General features: G+C 35.7%; 1 protein-coding gene across 5 annotated transcripts; it reads right to left on the reverse strand.

The window, feature by feature from the left end:
- Nucleotides 1-3,320: 3,320 nt before the first annotated feature.
- Nucleotides 3,321-17,988, reverse strand: LOC111776493 (MADS-box protein JOINTLESS). 5 transcript variants are annotated; one of them, XM_087118222.1, is made up of 9 exons: nt 17,649-17,988; nt 17,064-17,261; nt 8,915-8,996; nt 7,892-7,953; nt 7,711-7,810; nt 7,570-7,611; nt 4,051-4,095; nt 3,874-3,977; nt 3,321-3,558 (listed from the first exon to the last, which is right to left on the reverse strand). In XM_087118222.1, the coding sequence occupies exons 2-9, from the start codon at nt 17,243-17,245 to the stop codon at nt 3,543-3,545; spliced, it is 633 nt and encodes a 210-aa protein (XP_086974348.1). In that variant the 5' UTR covers nt 17,246-17,261; nt 17,649-17,988; the 3' UTR covers nt 3,321-3,542. The 5 variants fall into 5 exon arrangements, with proteins under 5 accessions (XP_086974348.1, XP_086974346.1, XP_086974347.1 ...); XM_087118220.1 differs by having other exon boundaries at nt 3,321-3,595; nt 17,649-17,983; XM_087118221.1 differs by having other exon boundaries at nt 3,874-3,983; nt 4,054-4,095; nt 17,649-17,981.
- Between the last annotated feature and the right edge of the window lie 3,236 nt (nt 17,989-21,224).

Below are 21,224 nucleotides of genomic sequence, written 5' to 3' on the forward strand. Positions count from 1 at the left end.
TCATCGGTGTGGTTAATACCATGCTCGTCCTGTAGCTTTGATGCTCAAGTATGTACCATGATCGTCTCATGGCCAAACTATATATCTGGTGTGGTGTTTTCCTAAACCGCTTTGATGCTCAAGTTCATACTATGATTATCTCGTGACCAACCATACTTAGGATATGATCTCACACTAATGTGGTTTTTTGTCCAACACGTTTCCATAGTGGCGTCTAGTTGAGTCCAATGTGACATCTTACCTTCTAAGATAAGAGTGTCTCCCTATTTATATTGATCTCATCCGACATCCTGATATAATTTACAAAGACTTAAGGTGTCATTGGGTGAGACGTTGAGACTAGTCTAGTCTGATTAAGTCTTCTTTACCCAAAACCAAATTAATATGAATTATGATTAATATATATATATATATATTATTACTATTATTATTAATTATTTAACCCTCTTAAAAATAAATATTTATGCTTTTGGAATCTAAATTTTGAATATTTGAAAAGAAATTCAGGTCAGCTTGTTACTTGAAAAGGGTTCTATGAGTCGATCAAATTTACTATTGAATTTTTATAAAAATGTCTCAAGTCGATCAAGTTCAACCCATTTAATCACGAGCAAGTAAATCATCAAAAACAACCACAAAACCGAGATAAAAGTTAAAAGGATTCTTATTCCATACAATAATATATCTTTATTCCACAGTACACATGCACTCAAACGTGCATTTTCATACATATGAAGGGAGAGCCCTCCTCTTGAGCTTCATAAACAGGAAGAGGTTAGTTTGGTGGAGGGGAAGGATTAGTGGGTGGAAAGAAGAAGGGAAAGTTGGGGAAGGAGGAGGAGGGAGTGTTGGGGCCAAAGAAGCTAAATGGAGGAGGCAAGCTGAACCCAGGGGAAACAGGAGGCACCTTCATATCAGGCATCTCTAAGGCCAAAAGCTTGCGAGATACGACAATGGAAGACGAAGAACACGAAGAACACGACGAAGTGAAGCTTGAAAGAAGCAATGTTGCAACACAAGCAATGAGAATAGGAAGACGAGCCATTTTGTGAGTAAATGGAGGGGGGAGTGCATGCAAATTTAAATGGAGGAGTTTTGAGCTAAAATGGAGGTGGGTTTTGGTGTAGAAGGGCTTCTTCATTTATGGGCACTCTAAATGTTGTCAAATTTGGTGGTTTATTATGGTTGAGGTTGGAGGATTGTGTAATGAATAGTGCAACTTAATCTACTACATAAAAATGGAAAACCTATGCTATCTACTTTTGCATGACAAGTAGGGTATGTTCAATGAATGTGTACAATTATTTTTAATAACATCGAGGGGAGATTTTGATTCTTTGACTTCTTGATCGATGAATGTGTCTTAATTAGCTGAACTATGTTATGACAAGGAAGATCAAGCTTAGACATGTCTAGAGGTTCAAGAAATTCAGGGAGAATTTTCGATAATTTGGACAATTATAGGAGTTTCAGCTTTGACAATTTTGACCGTTCAAATTTTTTGAGGAGGGGAGACGAGGCAGTGATGCACCTCAACCTTTAGTAATGAATGAAGTTCAAGATTTGGCAAAGTGGGTATTTCTCGTTTTGGAAGTTTTTTAGGTACCTTAGATAATGACGTCTCTAAAAGATGTCTAGTCTTTGTTACAATCAAGAAATCAAAGTTCATCAACATAAAAGCATTGAATATCCAATTGTATGCTATCCCATGGCTCTTGGGTCATGCATTTTGGGCATGGAACCCCATTGTCCTCGAGTCTATTGTTGTTGGGTCGGGTGCCTATCATCGATTGAAGAGCTTGCCCTTGTATGATTTGGAAAAGATCGAGCTATTACCAATTAATTTACTCGTTGTTAAGTAGTAATAGTTGGAGATGTACATGAGAAAAGGTTTTTCAACTTTGTTCCTTTTTTATTAAAAAGATGGATCGAGTTGAGACATTTTTTATAGGATAAGAAACATGTGGTCGAGATTGTAACTAGATGCAACACAACTTATACTAACATTGACTATGATGGACTTAAAACCGAGCCTTTTGGTTTCCACTTCCTTTCTTGTGGACTTAAAATTGCAATCTTATGCACGTTAAGATATGTTTGACTTCTATGATATATTATTTTCTAATGAACAATTTGTTTCTAACTCAATCGATCTAGCGAGAAGGTGGGTCTCGGTTCAAGTCTTAAAATCAGTATTTACTCATCTACTTATTTTATTTCAGAAAGAGTGAATTTCTCCTATAAAATTATAATTCCTAGTCTATTTTGTCTAGGTTTCAAAGTGGTTAACTTATTGAATCAACTACAAAAGTCATTTCAATCTAGGCCTCTCTTCTAAGTATGCACCGTTTCATGCATGAATAAAAGGAAAGGGATATGTTCCAACATTTAACGACTTTTATAAACTTACGTATACATGAGATCTCGCATACAAAACATTAGTATTAACATCATTAACGAGCAGACATAAAATACATGCGTTCATTGTTGTCGCTAAGATTGATGGCTTTTCTTTTCAACATTTCGTGCAACACTAACCCTAAAATTTAATCGGGTAAATAACCCACCAATACCTTAATTGATGTCATCCTTAAATCTTACATGATTGAACCAAGACTATAACATAAGAACATCAAGGCTTGGAGCCTAATTTTCAACACTACAAACGAGTTCGAAGACACCTAAAATGAGTCATTACCCAATGAATCATATCAAAATGGCTTGAATCTTCAGTGAATAGTGTTTAAATATGTTCAAACTTATAGATCTAACCACTATAAGCTATGGGTAAATTGGTATGTGGTCATTTAGAGGGTAGACGCTTGATGTGGTGTGGGTATTCGCTAATTGTAGACGCAGTGACGAATGGATATGACCCACGATCGAAATATATCGAAACAAACAAATTAAGCAAAATGTACAATTTGAGAGGAAAGATCTTTTGAATTGAAGAACGTTAGCACTTATACTTAAGTCTACTAACTATTTTCTAAAGTTGCTCCATAGATTAATAACTTATTCTATTAAGTCAAGTTTATTAGCTCACAGTGACGGTCCCATTGTCGTTGTTGCATGGGAGGTGTCATTGTTACAACAATGAGCCAATCGAGCCGTCCTACACGTTTGTTGTAGGTCTACTAAGAGTTCAAAGGTGCAACATTTGCTAGAAGTCATGTCAAAGAAAATGCATGGAACAACTCAATCTAAACGCTTGAACGAGAATTATGAAGAATTGTAAGTTCACTCTCTAAAGTCATCTCTTCGTCGATGATCGAGATCAACGTGAGAGACACGAAGATGACAAATGTGAAAAAAAGGTCGAAAATAATGAAGTGAATAGGCATTACACACACCATCTTCCTTAACAAATTTGAGCAATTTAATGTTAGTTAGTTATATGTCTTGAGTACATAAATTTTAGTTATGAGTTACAGGTACGAGCTTGGGTAAATCATATACATTCACACTTGATCTACCATATTTATTATTCTTTTGACCAACAAATGCACCCATTTCCAAAAGAAAATGGCAGATCTTTGTGTTCATTCAGGTGCCAATCTGTAGCAATAAAATTCAATGCTCAAGAAATGACAATCTGCAACAACATTTCAACAACGCTATCATCAGTAACAATGTCAATTCAATCACGACTCTCCACAATGGTATGATATTGTTCTGTATTCCTTTACTTATAAACGGAGGATCATTCCCTAAATTAATCAATGTGGGACTCACTCTGAACATTCAATTCTTGTATAGAGATCGAGAAAAAACAGGGAAGTTTTTGGAGAAAATAAGGTTTATAAACAAGATTGAAGTGGTTAATCTAAGGAAAAATGGATCAAGCAAACAAGTTGTTAAGAAAAAACTAACCCCAGTTTGAGAGATGTATCAGAGCTATCATAATCTTGAGAATTATTGACTATTGATTCAGAAGAATGGCCTTGCATGTTGTGTGTTTGGTATGCCATTTTCTCCACTTCCTGCCATGCAAATGCAATCATTTTCTAATCCCATTATTGGTATTAAATAGCTGATGATTTTAATACTCACAAGTTGGTTCAATCTTTGATTTTCTTCTATCAGCAAATCAACCTGAACATATTCAAAACTATTTATGATATTCATTTCTAGCAAGAACATAAGAAATATCACATGAATTCAAGTGGGTTTTGGAAAAAGAGGCCTAAGAATTTGTTGACAATTACGTCTCGATTCTGATAGCCATCGAGCCCACACATTCTTCAGCCCAACACAAGAAGACTAGTCGAGAAATAAGACCCTACGAATAATTTATAAAAAAACATAGAGACAAGAGACTCGTAAAGCTACTCGACCATCAAACAAAATTTTTTAGGTAACCCTACGTAAGTGTAACAGGCTAAGACCGCCACTGGTAGATATTGTTCGCTTTACCCCATTGCGTATCGTTGTCAGCCTCATGGTTTAAAAACGTGTCTGCTAGGGAGAGGTTTCCACACCCTTATAAGAAATGTTTCGTCCTCCTCTCCAACTAATGTGAGATCTTACTATCCATCCTCCTTGGAAGCCCAACGTCGTCGTTGGCACATCGCCCAGTGTCTGGCTTTGATATCATTGTAAGAGCCCAAACCCACTGCTAGCAGATATTGTCCACTTTGACCCGTTACGTATGGCCATCAACCTCATGGTTTTAAAATGTGTCTACTAAGGAGAGGTTTTCACACCCTTATAAGAAATGTTTCGTTCCCTCTCCAATCAATGCGGGATCTCACATTAAGAATAACTAACGAAAAGGCAAAAGCACAAGTTCTTGTAAAGTGGTCAAGATCCCGGCAGTGATACAATTGTGTGGCTCTATCAGGTAAGATAAGTTGCTTGGAACACAGTCTAAGGTGTTAATTGAGTACCATCAAGCAAAAAGATGATACGAAATCATTTGGATGAACAAAAAGGTGGCAATGGCTCACTTCACAAGTCACAAGCTCAAATCCATCCAACAATGAGAAAAATGTCATTAAGGTTGTTCCAAACTACGTTAGACACATGTCAGATCCCACGTCGGTTGTAGAAGGGAACGATGTGGAAACCTCTCCCTATCATACGTATTTTAAAAACCTTGAGAAAAAGCTCGAAAGCCAAATAAGACAACATCTGCTAACAGTGGGCTTGAGCGGTTATAAACCATGACTCTGATACCACTTGGTTAAGACAACAACATTCAACATATTTTAAACCTAGTAAGATATTGTCCACTTTCTTTTGGAACCATCCAACATATTTCATACCCATCGAGATATTGTTCTTTATTTATATACCCTAACGAAAAAATTGGGTAGTGACTCATCATCAACAACTAATTATCTGTGCCAATGGATTTAAAGACACCATAGAAGATATGACATGGATATCCTTACAAGTCAAACATAAAAGAATAGAATTCTCTAACATTCAATTTCATTTTTTCTTTAAAATCTCGACATTGATGATCTTTATATAAGTCTTTTAGAACATCCTCCATAGTCATACATGTACTGAATATTAAATAACGAATCTACCTAATACATGTACTATCGTTACGGTAATACATGTATCTTACCAAATGAATCTTAACTCTTGGATTTGGCCCAAAATCTATCCATGTGAATATTTAAAACTTCAATTTCGTGAGGGTAGAATGGTAGGGTCGAGCTTTCTCTCATATTAATACATGAATCATTTTAATTCATGTACGAATATTAATGTTTCTATGTCTATATAAAGGATTGTCAAACATGGTTGAGAGACCTCTAGATTGAGTGTCATTTTGTATTTACCTAGAGGAATTTGAGAGAAAAATTGTGAGTGAGTTTTTGTTGTGTGTGGGTGTGAGATATACCCTTTGTAAACACTTTGATCGTAGCGATTGGTTGTCACCCGTGGATGTAGGAAAATTTCTTTTCTCCGACGTAGATCTTTGTGTCTCTTTGTTTATTTTAATTTGTGGGTGTGTGAGTGTGATCGAACTTGCTTCTACTACAACCATTTGACCCTTTATTTTTATGGTAGATTGTCATATCTCACATTGGTTGGGGAGGAGAGCGAAACACCCTTTTATAAGGGTGTGAAAACCTTTCCATAGCAAACACGTTTTAAAGCCTTGAGGGGAAGCCCGAAAGGAAAAGCCCAAAGAGGACAATATCTGCTAGCGGTGGGCTTGGACCATTACAAATGTTATCAGAGTCAAACACTGGACCATGTGCCAGCGAGGAGGTTGTTCCCCGAAAGGGGTAGACATGATGTGGTGTGCCAGTAAGGATTTGGTATGGGGGTCCCACATCGATTGGAGAAACGAGTGTCAGTGAGAACGCTGGGCCCTGAAGGGGGATGAATTGTGATATCCCACATTGGTTGGGGAGGAGAACGAAACACCATTTATAAAGGTGTGGAAACATTTCCATATAAGATGCATTTTAAAGCCTTGAGCGGAAGCCCAAGAGAATAATATGTGCTAACGGTGGCCTTGGACCGTTACTGTTACGAGCAAAGTTAGTATCAATAGGTAAGAAATTAGTCCAGTTTGCTGCCCGCACCCTTTTCTTTTGTTCAAGGATAAAAGCTACTTTGTAATTGGCTTTTTATCCTTCTTTGAAGTGATGTTTGGTCTTACAACAAGTTCAATCATTGGCCTAAATCGTTGTCTTTCTAGGTTAAGTTCTCGTCCTTTGACCAAATTAGAATATTTTATGTGTTGAGTATGGTTGGAGTCTCACGTTAGCTAATAGGAAAGATTATGAGTATATAAATAGGTAATGTTATCTCTATTGGTACGAGATCTTTTGAAAAACCGAAAAGTAAAACCATGAGAGCTTATGCTTAAAGTGGACAATATCATACTATTGTGGAGGTTCGTTGTTCCTTTCACTTCGAACCAAACAGGGTTATAACGAAACATGTCTATATGATACTATGACCAAGAATCTTATCATATCAAAATCCGAGCTTAGATCTCACCACTGAACCTAAAAGCTTACGCTAATGGGTTTATGCTTACGCTAATGGGTTTATTTTTACGAATGTATTGGACTCGATTGAGAGGAGGGGCATGTTGTAGGCATTGTAAGACACCTATTTGAGTTTTGTAGGGAGACTTAGAACCATGACCGGCTGGAAACAGGTAAGACAATCGAGCGAAAAATGAAGTATAGGATCAACGAGATGGCATGAACGTAGATCGTAATTAAACTTACTACAATTCATCCGTTTAAGCTTTTGGGTTAAGTGGTAATTTAACATCTCCCGCTTAATATTACCGTTTAGCCCGAGAAGAGTTCCACCAAAGCTCTTAAATACCCTGACGAACGGTTTCAATAGAAACAAATTTGAATAACTTAAACCCCGTTTGATAACCATTTGTTTTCTCGTTCTTAGTCTCGAAATTCAAATCTATAAGCACTACTACACCTATAACCTTCTTTATTTCGTTATCCGACACTTTCAAGCAATACATCGAAAACCCTAATCCAAGTTTTGTTTAAAGATTTCGAGTATTTCCTTCTAAGAAACGAAAGACGGGAAAACGAAATCGTAATCATAATCGTAATCGTTTACCTTCCTTCCAATATCACAGATCAATTCAGCATTTCTTCCATCCTGAAACATAATATACAAAAGAGTTTCAATCAAATTAATTTACCAACTTAGATTAAATTAAGATATTTACACCCAAAAAAGCAGTGTGATAGAATTAACCATCATTTCTGCAACACGGCTGAGTCCTCCAAGAAGAGATTTCTCTAATTTCTTCAGCTCTTCAAGCCCTAATCCTTGAAGCTCCTCTCCCTTCATTTGCCTGTTTGTTACACACATTCATACAAAGCCTGCCTTACAAATGCTACCATTTTTCAGTGCCATAGTGGTTTTGCATACTCACCTTAGTTCGTGCCTCTTTTTCTCGACTTCGTCGTTCAACTTGGCTCGGATATTACTCTCTAGCTGTTAAAAACATAGCCAAATCTCGAAGACATTACAATTTTGTTTGGAAATATTACCGTATAGGTCGAATAGAGAGATTCAAATCGACAACCCGTTACAGTTCTTCATCTTCGAGTGTCAATATATCTCTAAACTGTAAAGTGTCTAATAGGTCCTTATGATTTTAGTTTTATATGTAATAAATCCCTAATTGTTCGACTTTTTTTTTCTTTTTCTTTTTTATTCTCAAACTTGCAACTCACGAAATTTAATTTTATGCTAAATACGTCCAGTAATCGAATATGTTAAGGACTTATTAGACGTTATTAAAGCTTAATGACCTATTAAACGAAAGACTTATTAGGACAACCTAAAAGCTCTATGCTAAACTTGTAATTCTTCTCTTTCGTCTCAAAAATATCCATAAACTTCTTAAAATGTTTTAAAAATGCTGATGAAAATCGTTACTACTTTGTTTCAAAAATACCCTTAAACTTTAAAAACTTTCATTAATACCCTTCAACTTTTTAAAAAAATTTAATAATACTCTTACTATTAGTACCACCCTTAACATTTATAAGAAAACGTTCAAAAAAAAGTTACTAACGTCAATATATGAATAAAAACCGCATAATTACACTTCATAGGTCATCTCCAAACTTTTTAGTCTTTTGCAAGTTCATAGGTATGCTTAAAACGTGGTACTAACAATCAGTTCATATACTAACGGTAAGAATATTTTTAAACTTTTCTTAAAAAAAAAAAAAGCAAAGTTAAAAAGTAGTATTTTTTAAACAAAGTATTAACCATTTTCATCCGAGACTGAAATAGGGTTTTAGATATATATATATAGATACATATATATATATATGTATATATGCTATGTATATATGCATGCATGCATATATATATATATATATGTATATATGTAAGTATAGTCTAGTTTTGCCCTAAATGGAACTGATATGAAAGCAGAAGTGACCTGAAACTCCACTGATGGTTCATTCAAATTTGGAAGGTTCTCAGAATGGACACTGCTACGCTTCTCAAGCAGCGCCTGCATACTTAAGAACATGAAGAAAAAAACAAAACAGGAATTTTATATTATATTTTAAATAATATATATGCAATAGAGAATATTAACAATAAAATTAAGCCAATACAAATTAATTAATAAATAAATGCTAATGATTTAAAGAAAAATTATGATAATTAATATGGGGAAAATGTTTTAATTAATTAATAATTCAAAGTGGGTTTAAGTTTAAAATATATATATATATATATATATATATATATATATATATATATATATACTTTGAAAGAATTTCAAGACTATTTTTTAATAAATATTTAAAGAAAAAAATGAAATCGCCAAAAACAAAAAGTATTAATAATTATTAGAATTAACTAGCATATTTTAATAAATATAAGATATAAAAACATGGTGGGTAGAGACGTAATTGTCCAAGCTCACGGTAGTAGATATTGTCGTTTTTGGACTTTTCGTTTTGGGATTTCTCTCAAATTTTTAAAAGGAAGGTTTACACACCCTTACAAAGAATGTTTAGCGTGCTACGGAGAGGTTTTCACACTCTTACAAAGAATGTTCAGCCAGATACGGAGAGGTTTCAACACCCTTACAAAAAATGTTTTATTCTCCCGAACTGATGCAGTTTTTAAAAGGAGAGGTTTCCACACCCTTACAAAGAATGTTTTGACTTAGAGGTTTCTACACCCGTACAAAGAATGTTTAGTTCTCCTCCTTCTTACCAATATATTTTTTAAAATGAGAGGTTTCCACACCCTAACAAAGAATGTTTCGTCTGCTACAGAGAGGTTTCCACACTCTTACAAAGAATGTTTCGTTCTCCTCCCTAACCGATATAGTTTTTAAAAGGGTAGGTTTCCACACTCTTACAAAGAATATTTCGTCTACTACGGAGAGGTTTCCACACTCTTACAAAGAATGTTTCGTTCTCTTCCCTAACCGATACAGTTTTTAAAAGGAGAGGTTTCCACACCTTTACAAAGAATGTTTTGTTCTCTTCCCCAACCGATGCAGTTTTTAAAAGGAGAGGTTTCCACACCCTAACAAAGAATGTTTCGTCTGCTACGGAGAGGTTTCCACACCCTAAGAAAGAATGTTTCGTTCTCCTCCTCAACTGATGCAGTTTTTAAAAGGAGAGATTTCCACACCGTTACAAAGAATGTTTCTTCTGCTGCTAAGAGGTTTCCACACCCTTACAAAAAAATGTTTCTACGGACAAGTTTCTTTACCCTTACAAAGAATATTTCATTTCCTCCCCAACGTGCAGAATCTCACCATCCAAGCGGACAATATTTGCTACGGTGGGCAGGGTCTTTACAAGAAACGACTAAATTTCTAAGAAAAGAGCGTTGGTCCATTGCCTATTCCTTGTCTAGAGAAGATGTGGAGGGAGGGAACAAAGATTCAGCCACTACAAAGCTATGAATAAGTTGGTAGGAAGAAGAAGAAGAAGAAGAAAGACGAAACCATCATCAGTGCCGAGCACCGACATGGACGGAGCTGAGGGGTTTTGGTGGAGGCATCGGTGCAAGCTTTGTAAAGGGTAGTCATGGCAGTAAAGATTCAGGAACACAGCTTCTGCAGACATAGACTTGGTTGGAAGAAAGGGGTGTCAAGACAAGGGACAAGCTTAACCCTAGCCACCTCAAGAAAATGAGACAGCAGGTTGTTGCATCATGGCTTGGAGTTTCTCATCTTCACAGCGCCTGCCTGCCTGTTGCCACACGTTGCGCTTGTTAAAAAGAAAAGGAGTTCTTGAGAAGGGCTGATTGTGAGTGAGTAGGTCGGTTTTGTTGGGATAGGTAACATAGTAATAGAGATATATGATAGATATTTATATATAGTAGAGGGTTATATGGATTAAAGCTAATATATACATTAAAATGAAACCATATATATACCTCTTAGATGGTACTTTGAAGATGTACTTTTTGCATTCTCTGTATTATCCTCTTCTTTGTGTTCATCTAGATCGAGTGTGTACGTTGATGTGCGATCCTAACAACTAGTATCCGAGTTAGGCGAAATTTATCACGATATGTGAAGATGGAAAGTTCAAATATTAGAATTGAGGAGTTTGATGGATCTGATTTCAGTTTCTGGAAGATGTAGATGGAAGATTATCTGTATCAGAAATATCTTCACAAACCTCTATTGGGGTGAAGCTGGATATCATGTCCACGGAGCCCTGGAAGCTCAAGGATTGGTAGACCTTAGGGTTGATCCGGTTGACGCTGTCCAGAAAAGTGGCATTCAACATTATTAAGGAGAAGACAACGTCGGACCTATTGAAGGCGCTGTCGAATATGTATGAGAAATCGTTGACTATGAATAAGATGTATTTGATGCGAAGATTGTTCAATCTACAAATGTCTGAAGGTGGATCTGTTGTGGATCATATAATTGAATTCAATATGATTGTAAGTCCGAGCTCGGTGGACATTAATTTCGAAGATGAAATTAAGGTATTGATTTTGATGTCATCTTTACCCGAGTCGTGGGATACTGTTGTTGTCACGATCAACAATTCTCAAGGATCTGAGAAACTGAAGTTCGATGAAATCTGAGATGTAGTTCTCAGCGAAAGAATTCACAAACGAGAAACTGGAGATTCATATGGAGAAACTAAAGGGAAAGATGTAAATCAAAGGGTCAAACAAAGGTTGATCAAAATCAAAGAACCAATTGTAGAAGACTGATTGTACAACAAACGTAACGTGTTGGAGTTATGGAGAAAAATGCCACTTTCGGACAGATTGTACAAGACTGAAGAGGAAGCATAATCACAAATCAGATGATGACGATGATTCTATAAATTCAGCATAAGACATTGGGGATGCTCTAATCTTCAGAGTGGACAGTCCAATTGAATCCTAAATTTTGGATTCAGGTGCATCTTTTCATTCGTCTCTAAATCAAGAGTTCTTCCAAAATTTCAAGTCTAAAAAATTCGAGAATGTGTATCATATCGACAACAAAGCCTTGGAGATTGAAGGAAAGGGGATGTCAGATATATTGTTGGTCTCAAGAAGAACTTGATCTTTATTGGTCAGTTGGATAGCACGCAACATAATTTGGGAAGAGTTCATGGAAGATTGTGAAGGGTGCTATGGTGGTAGCACGTCGCACAAAATTTAGAACCTTATACACCACAGCAGGGTCTATTAACATGGATGATATTACTTAAAGTACTTCAAATTCAAGTCTATGGCACAATAGCCTTGGACATATGAGCGTCAAAGGGATGAAGATGTTGGCTCCGAAAGAAGCTTTAGAAGGTTTGAAATCTGTTGATATAGGGTCCTTGTGAGAGTTGCATTATGAGCAAACAATAACGAGTTAGCTTCATAAAGGCTGCTAGAGAATTGAAGAAAGTGCGGTTGGAAATGGTCCATACAGAGACGTTTAGGGACCATCTCCAGTTCCATCACTTGGTGGATCAAAGCTCTACGTGACCTTCATCGATGATTTCAGAAGGTAGGTGTGAATTCATTTCCTAAAACACAAGTCAGATGTGTTTGCCACTTTCAAGAAGTGGAAAGCTGAAGTTGAAAATCAAACCGGCTTGAAGATCAAATACCTAAAGTCTAACAATGAAAGAAAGTACGACAAGTCAGAATTCAAAGCATTTTGTGCGGCTGAGGGAATCAGATTAACGAGGACAGTTCCCGATAAAGTAAGACAAAATGATGTTGCTGAAAGGATGAACAGAACATTGAATGAGTGGGCAAAAAGTATGAGGATTCATTCTGGATTACCAAAGACATTCTAGGCCGATGTTATAAATACAGCAGTCTACTTGATCAATAAAGGGTTGTCAGTACCCTTAGAGTTCAAGTTGCCAGGAGAAATATGGACAGGAAAAGAACTCAAGTGTTCTCACTCGAGAACTTTTAACCTAACCCTAATAACTTCTACGGTAAATGTACCAAGATTAATAACTTCACTTATAAATAATCCACGATTAATAAATCGTGTGCAAAGCTAAATCATGTACAAATTAAGCTTATTAACTCACATATGGTCAGTGGTCGGTGTTTTGAGTAAATTAATTTAATTAGGTTTAAAATTTTATTTTCTAATCCAAACAAAGATTAATATTTCTTGGAGTTGTAGCTAGGGTTAAAAGTTGATAGCGTTTACTTGCGTGGTTGAATCAAACTTTAGAAGACATGTTATTCGCTTGCAAGTTGAGTTTCGTCTCGTCAGTAGTTGGGACTCTCATGTGCACTTACGAAATCCTCGCATAACAACTATTAGGCAACACTTGACATCGCTTCATTTGAAGCCCTATCTAAGAAACTGTGCAATTCCCCACTAGGACAAGGTAGGAGATCTCGAGTAGTTGGGCCCTAAGTTAATCTAAGTTCAATAAGGTCATCTAAAATATTAGAGTTAAAGATGCAAATAGCACAGAGTAGACAGAAGAGTTAAGTCTTAAAGTAACATCTATGAAAAGGTTCCGAGGTTTAAAGGAAAGAGGAAGTTGAGCGACATTTTCTAGACCGTTTAAAATTCTTGAGTGGGTTGATCTAGTAGCTTACCGTTCAGTTTTGCCACTATCTCTATGTGTAGTTCATAATGTTTTTCGTGTTCTTGTGCTATGGAAGTACATGACAAATCCATTTCATGCCATAAAGTTCGAGCGACTTGAAAATGAGAAGATGAACGAGGACCAAATATACATAACATTTTAAGGATTAGGAAGTTTTAAGGACGGAATTTCTTAAGGGAGATTGTAACGTCTCAAGCTCCAGTCAGGAAAATTTATACTTATGCTCTCAATTGTTCAACTTTATTTTCATTTATTTTTTAAATTAAAATTCTCATTTCAAGTATAAATTTTCAATTAAGTTGGTCGAGGGTTAGAATTGTCAAATTAAGAATGTCCAAATACCTGGATTTTAATTAAGAACGTTAATGAATTGGGTTAGGTCGAGTTTAAACTTTTTCTAGACTCAAAAACAAGTAACCTTTATTAAATAATCGACTCAATCTAACTCAACCCTAAAATATTCACGTTTGATCAAATCATTAATTTAATTTTTTGTTTTTAATAAAATTCTTAAAAAAATTCTAATATTTAATTAAAATTTATGATTTAAAGTTTGAATTTTTACCAATAGTTAAAAGAATAAATAATAAAAAAATAGTTATTAGAAGAAAAAAATTATTATTAGAAGAAAAAAATTATAATAAATTAAAGTATATATAAATATATTATAAGTAAAAATTTTTATGAGTTCGGTCCATCAACTCAATTCAACTCATAAATTTCTTTTTGTATCGAACCCAACTCAAATAAATTGATAATTCAATACAAACAATTGGGTCGGGTTAATCAGGTTCTTCAAGTAATCGAGTCCAACTCAAATAAATTGATAATTCAATACAAACAATTGGGTCGGGTTAATCAGGTTCTTCAAGTGATCGGGTCTTCTAAACATTCTAGTTATAATGGTTAAATTTGAGGGTTGACCAAGGTAAAGTTAACTAGGGTTAGGTTAAAATATATATAGTAAATTCTTTTTTTTTTTTATTTTTTTATATCACCTTTCTCTCCCTCACTCTTATCTCGCTCATCTTTTCTCCCTCTGATCACCCCTTGCGACGCCCTCCTCCTGCCTTCTCCGAGGTCTACCTGCACCGCCGCCCATGTTGATTGTCTTTATAAGTTTCTCTCCGCCTCTCTCTCTCTCTCTCTCCCTCTCTCTCTCTCGTTTTAGGTCCACCAGGCAGCACCCCACCACCACCACCACCGTTGCACGCCCAGTTACCAGTGTTGTTGATTGTGCATTGTGGGAAAAACCACGTTTTGGGTTTCTGGATTCAGGTAGGCTCTCTTAATGGATGGTCTTAGGTCATGAAGTGTAGTGCGCATCGTAATAGTGATAATTTCGATGTTTGTGCATGCATTTGTTATATCATGATAAGCACCCATCTATTATCGTGAGACGATTTGATGAGGGAGTCTTGGCTCTACTAACTAGGTGTCAATTCTCATCTGTTGGGGCATAGTGTCCCAAAACTCTTGTTTATGCACCACAAGATAATCGACATAGCTCAATCCAATGGGCTAATTGTCGACATAAGTCACGTGTGCATGTAGGTCTGACTCTATTAGAGGGATTACTAACCGAGTTTTTTATAACTTAGCATAGTAAGGACGTATTAGGCGAATGCTAATTGAGTCATAGGGTTTAAGTCCAATCTTATTGTTGTTTGTGAAACTCTTAATGCTTTGTACCAATCTTCGTGTAATGTTTTTCTCATTCGTTTTACGTATGCTAATGTCGAACTTTCGATGAGAAAGAACAAAAAAAATACAAGATCATCTAAACATAAAGTTCACAAGGAGTGGAACAATAAGAAGAGGCTCTAATCAAGTGAAATAAGACATAGAAGATCTCGAACATAATGATTGAACCCCAATTCGTAGCGAACGAAGAAGACAAGGTAGGTGAAACGGATAACGGCTTTAGTTAGGGGTGGAAACTAGGGACTCTAAAGAGTTTAGGGTAGTAGGTCCTAAACAAAACATTAACAAAAACGAAAGATTATACAACATCAAGACATTAACAAAAACGAAAGATTATACAACATCGAAAACTATAAGAACGGATTCAAATCTAAAAAAACACTAAGCCAACATGAAAATTGAGAAAACTCCGATGAACAAACGCTCATAAAAACGCTTTAAACCTACCCATTTCCCCCATTTCCTCGAACAACTTCGCCAACCCTCTAAAAATCCTAGCCGAGTTCTACACGAAACCATCTTTATAGAAAAAAGGACTAGTGGGGTTCCTTCCCAACCAAACTTTTTGACCTACAAAGGGCAAAACTTGTGTCCAAACATGTTCTTAGATGCAAATCTTATACACATAAGATGAGATTTCATAGCTTTCCATTATTGAAGGACCAAACATAGACATGTAGGGTTAGGTTTAGATGAAAGAACATCATAGGATAGGGAGGACAAAAATCATAAACAAAAGTACTATCGAACAAAACCCTAATAACTACATTGTCTTCATATTTGACAAAGATAATTATAATGTTCTTAAGATCTCAAGATCTTAAGACATTATTCTTTTCTTTCAACATGTTTTTAGCATATAACAACGTTATTCTTTCAAAACATGCTTGTCTGTCCTTTGTTACAATTTCAAAAATCTTTGAAGCTTATGCATATGAAGATTATTTAAAAAGAAAATATAGTGAGTACTTTATGGAGAGAGAAAAAGTTATTGGAGTTTAGAGAGAGAGAGAGAGAGAACCATTTTCAATCTCTTTCACTGTTTGAGTATAATTTTTCAAGGGAGATTCTGTATATTTCATGTTTTATTTACTAAGAACAATGAAGATTTAAGCTATATCCTTCTCTAAAATCCAAAATTTAAGAGAAAACAAGAGAACCCATGATGAAAAATGCCATTTTTTGGGGCCTAAATGCTCTAATTTGTTAAGAAAAAGGACTACAAACTAAATCTTATGATTGAAGCTTACATGTTTATGTGTTTTTCTGTTCTTTTTTTCATTTCTATTCTCATATTGAATGGAAAAAACAGCTAAATGAAAGTAGAAACAAGGTTTAGAGAATCATATATATCAGAAATTGAATGAAACAATCACAAAATTGATGCATAACAAAGAAAACAATGCTTAATATGAACATGAACATGATATGAACATGCTATGAACATGATATGAACATAATATGAACATAATATGAACATTTGAACAAATTTTCTATGTTCTAACAAAACCCATTATCTAAATTCAAATTTAGACCAAACCCATCTCTCAAAACTTGCAAATTCCCTCAAATCTCATGCAAAACTTTCATGAATTTCACCTCAAATTTCAAATCTACCCTATATTTTATGAGGGGGAAGATCTCTACAAGAAGGGCTTTCAAATCTCACCTAGTCTGATTTTAGATCGAGTTCATCATCAAATTCACATCCCCCTCATGTTTATGGCTTCTTTACTATTATTTAATTGCTTAAAAAGTGCAAATTTGTTTTCTCACTCCTCTCTTTCTCTCTCTAGAAAAAAAAGGGTAAGAAGAAGAAACCTTGAACTTGCGTAGTCAAAGAGCTTGCCAGAAGCAGAAAAAACAAGAAGGCCAATTTCAGCATCACAAAGAATTGCAAGTTCTTTAGCCTTCTTGAAAAGCCCTTTTCTCCTCTTTGAAAATGCTACTTGTCTTGCTGCTATGTTGTCGATCTTCTTGATCTGAATTTTCTTCCTCGTCATATTTCAATTCCTTTTCCTGAAAAATCAAAACAAAAAAGCTTTGATCTTTGATGAAAACAATGGTTTCTACAAAGATTTCTATCAAGAAACAAAAAAAGATGGGATTTTTCTTACAAAAATGGATCAAAATCATTGTAGAGAGAGAAATTGAGCCTCAAAAACAAAAACCCACTTCAGATTTGATGCAAAATTTGTCATCAAGAAACAAAAAAGATGAAATTTTTCTTACAAAAATGGATCAAATTCCTTGTAGAGAGAGAAATTGAAGCTGAAAACAAAAACCCACCTCAGATTTGATGCAAGATTTCTATGAAGAAACAAAAAAAAAGATGAAATTTTTCTTACAAAAATGGATCAAAATCATTGTAGAGAGAGAAATTGAGCCTCAAAAACAAAAACCCACCTCAGATTTGATGCCAAAATTTGATTCTCCAAGGAAAAACAAGAGAAGAAGGTGTTGATTTGATTTTATTTTTGGGTTAAATTTGAGGTAATGGCGTTGGTAGCTTTTGGGGTTAATTACTGACACAGCTTGAAGAGAAGGGGTTGCAGACAAGATACCATTATTCGGAGAACCCTCCAATGGGTTGAAGAGAGAGAAAGAAAGAAAGAGAGAAAAAAAAAAAAAAGTCTTTGAGGTAAAGATATTTAAACGTTTTTACTTTTTGTGGCTAAGCAATTCCCATAAAAGAGCTTTGTTTCACTTGTTGTTGTGTTTGGAGGCGATTGGGCAATGGGTGATGAAATCCAGCTCTCTCTGTTCTATTCTATCTTCAACTACTGAGGAGATAGATATATACAGTTGGCACTTTAAATCTTTAGCAACTTTTTAGGTTTTCTTTGCTTTTTCCCTTTTTTTTTTCTTTTTTTTTTTTCTCGGCTGTGTCGAGGTGTGGATGGTTGGTTTTCGTCTTGCCTTTAATGTCGATCTCTTTGTAGGTGAGTTATGTTACTTGAGTTGTTTGTGTGATTGTTGTTGAGGTTGAGGTATCGGTAATAACCCAATAAATAAAATAAGTTGTCTCACATTGAATAGGTTGAGAAAGTGGGGAGTTGTACTCCGCTGTGAAAAGGGACCAGGAGGTCACTTGGTCTTTATTTTAACCCACTTGAACGGTTTGACGCCAGTCGCTGTAGACTGACATTTTAGCGTATTCGGCTTGGGTCTCTATTAGTTTCAACTCTTCGGAAGCCCCTTCATTTTTATTTTAACTCACTTGAACGGTTTGAAGCCAGTCGAAGAGTACACTTTTTGATGGCTCTAGGCTAACATTTCAGCTAATCTGATGTGGGTTTGATACGATCAGACTTTTTCCTACTAGTGCTCAGACCTTTTTCTACTAGTTTTAAATCTTCAGAAGCGTTTAAGGTTAGTATGACTACTTTTTAGCTAGTTTAAATTAGTTTATGCGAAATTAGGTGAATTGATACTCACGGTAGAAATCCTAATTTATGTTTGTGGGATTCTTTAGACAGAATTGAATTTCAGAGAACAACATTAAGCTAGCAATCAAGGGTCATAGTAGTTTCGGTCTAGATAAACTAAGTAAGCGGCTCTACTATTGGTATGGTTGGAAAAGTTGTCTTATGTATGATGACACGTGCCTAGTGACCCTGCACATGTCATATGTTTGATATGTTTGTTATGTTTTATAATATGATATGTTTCAATGATATGGTTTATTATTTGATATGCCTGTATATGTCAAATAACTTCATAATATGAATGGATGTCATATTATGCTTTGATGAATTATGAAATGCTATGAAATGTCATGACGTACTGTGACATGATTAAGTAAGGTCATGATATGTATGACATGCAACGAAATGTTTTAAGATAAAAGGAGGTTTACGATGTACAACAACCCCTAAGACATGTTTTAAAGGTTATGCTATGAGTGAAATGAAATTGAAAAACGGGTTGTCTTGCATGATTTGTTTAGCATGAAAAATGTTGGGACCTCATGCATAAATGTATGCTCACGTGCATCGGGATACTTCCCCTTATGATGAGTACGAACACGTACTCATCATAAAGGGAATTAGTTGATCAAGATTTTCGAGTTATTAGGTCAATAAATTTTTTTAACACTCCTAAAATTCATACCACAATTGACAAACATTCTCGTTACTCGATTCTTGAACATCAGTATAATAATGATGAGAAAACATTGAAAATAGTTAAAAATTAAAAGTATTCTAAAAGGAATCTCGCTTTTAAAGTCAAAGATGCATATGCTTACCGATTCGTAACGTGGTCCTAGTGAATTATTCATAATTAGGTTGGCCATAATGAAAATTAAATCAATCTATTGTTGCCAATTCTATTGAGATTTAGGTAGGTTTTATGTTAAACTCTAATGGATAATAGTTGGCACTTAATCATCAAATGAATCCTCTATTGATATCATTACCATGATGACTCATTTAACGATAATTTTATATTCCCATGATGACTCGTTTAACGATAATTTTATATTCTCGGGATCATTCTCATTTAAATTTGGTTTCAATTTTTTTTCGTGTACCCCTCGTTTATTTGAGTGCCACATCTCACTAGCTTTTACTTTGGATGATCTCCAAACAACTTGTTTGTTTGGAGATCACGAGGTTAAGAGATCACTCACACTTATCGTACATCGATTGGAGAGGAGAACGGAGTATTTTTTGTAAGGGTGTGGAAACCTCTCCCTAGTAGACGCGCTTGAAAGCCTTGAGGGAAAACCGTTGAAGTGAATCAAATAAGACAATATGTACTAGCGGTGGGCTTGGGCTATTACAAATGGTATCAGAGACAGTCACTAAACGGTGTGTCATCGAGGACACTGGGCCCCGAAGAGAGGTGGATTGTGAGATCTCATGTCGATTGGAGAGGAGAACGAAGTATTTCTCATAAGAGTGTGAAAACCTCTCCCTAGTAGACACGCTTGAAAACTTTGAAGGGAAACCCTTGAAGTAAAAATCAAAGAAGACAATATGTACTAGCGGTGGGCTTGGGCTGTTACAAATGGCATCAGAGACAGTCATTGTAGACACTGGGCCCTGAAGGGAGGTGGATTGTGAGATCTCATGTCGATTGGAGAGGGGAACAAACTATTCCTCGTAAAGGTGTGGATACCTCTCCCTAGCAGACACATTTTAAAACCTTGAAGTGAAATCTTCGAAGGGAAAGCCTAAAGATGACAATATCTATTAACGAAGAAGAGACCTGAAGTAGAACCTTTGTTGAATCGATCACAAGACTCAAACTCAATCGACTAATCTTGCTACAGTGACACCGAAAGTGAAGCACTAGAGCACAACGAAACCAAAAAGAGATAGAGATTCAACGCGAGAGGAGAGATCAGAGACACGGGGACCAAGGGAGCAAAGGAATTCAGAAGAGAGGAGAGAGTCGAGCCAAGCCAAGCCAAGCCAAACCGAACTGGGCCTTATCACCACTTGTGAAATCGAAACAAACATAAAATCGGAGATCATAATGATTAGTAGTATATCATTAGATTAAATTTGGAGAATAATCTCAAAATGTACCAACTTTAATGTTATTTAGTGCATCATATGAACACCATTAGGAGGAGAATGTATAACCACATTCAACCAACTTAAAAGCTCCGCCGCCAAACTTTCCCTCACCACCGACTTTCCAACAGCTGATAGTCACTAACCCCACCATATCCTGGCGGCGCCGCCGCATTGGCTGCTCGGCGACGGGAATGGGGATCTCGAGAGGGTCATGAATTTGGAAGGAGGTACGCTTAGGTTCAGTAGTGCAGAGTGTCTGAATGAGATAAGATAAGATAAGATTCTTTTGCGTTACCATTGGACGCTATCATTTTCCTTTTTCTTCTTTGTTGGCTCCCTCATTGAGTATCAATTTCATCTTCATGGTTCTTCATTTCCATTGGGTTTAATACCTCCATGTTCTTTCATGAGACACAATCATTATTTGTGGACAAATCACGAATTCCTTTTTTGT

Source organism: Cucurbita pepo, chromosome 15 (genome assembly GCF_057944985.1).
Source record: "Cucurbita pepo subsp. pepo isolate OVF chromosome 15, ASM5794498v1, whole genome shotgun sequence".
NCBI classification, from domain to species: domain Eukaryota; kingdom Viridiplantae; phylum Streptophyta; class Magnoliopsida; order Cucurbitales; family Cucurbitaceae; genus Cucurbita; species Cucurbita pepo.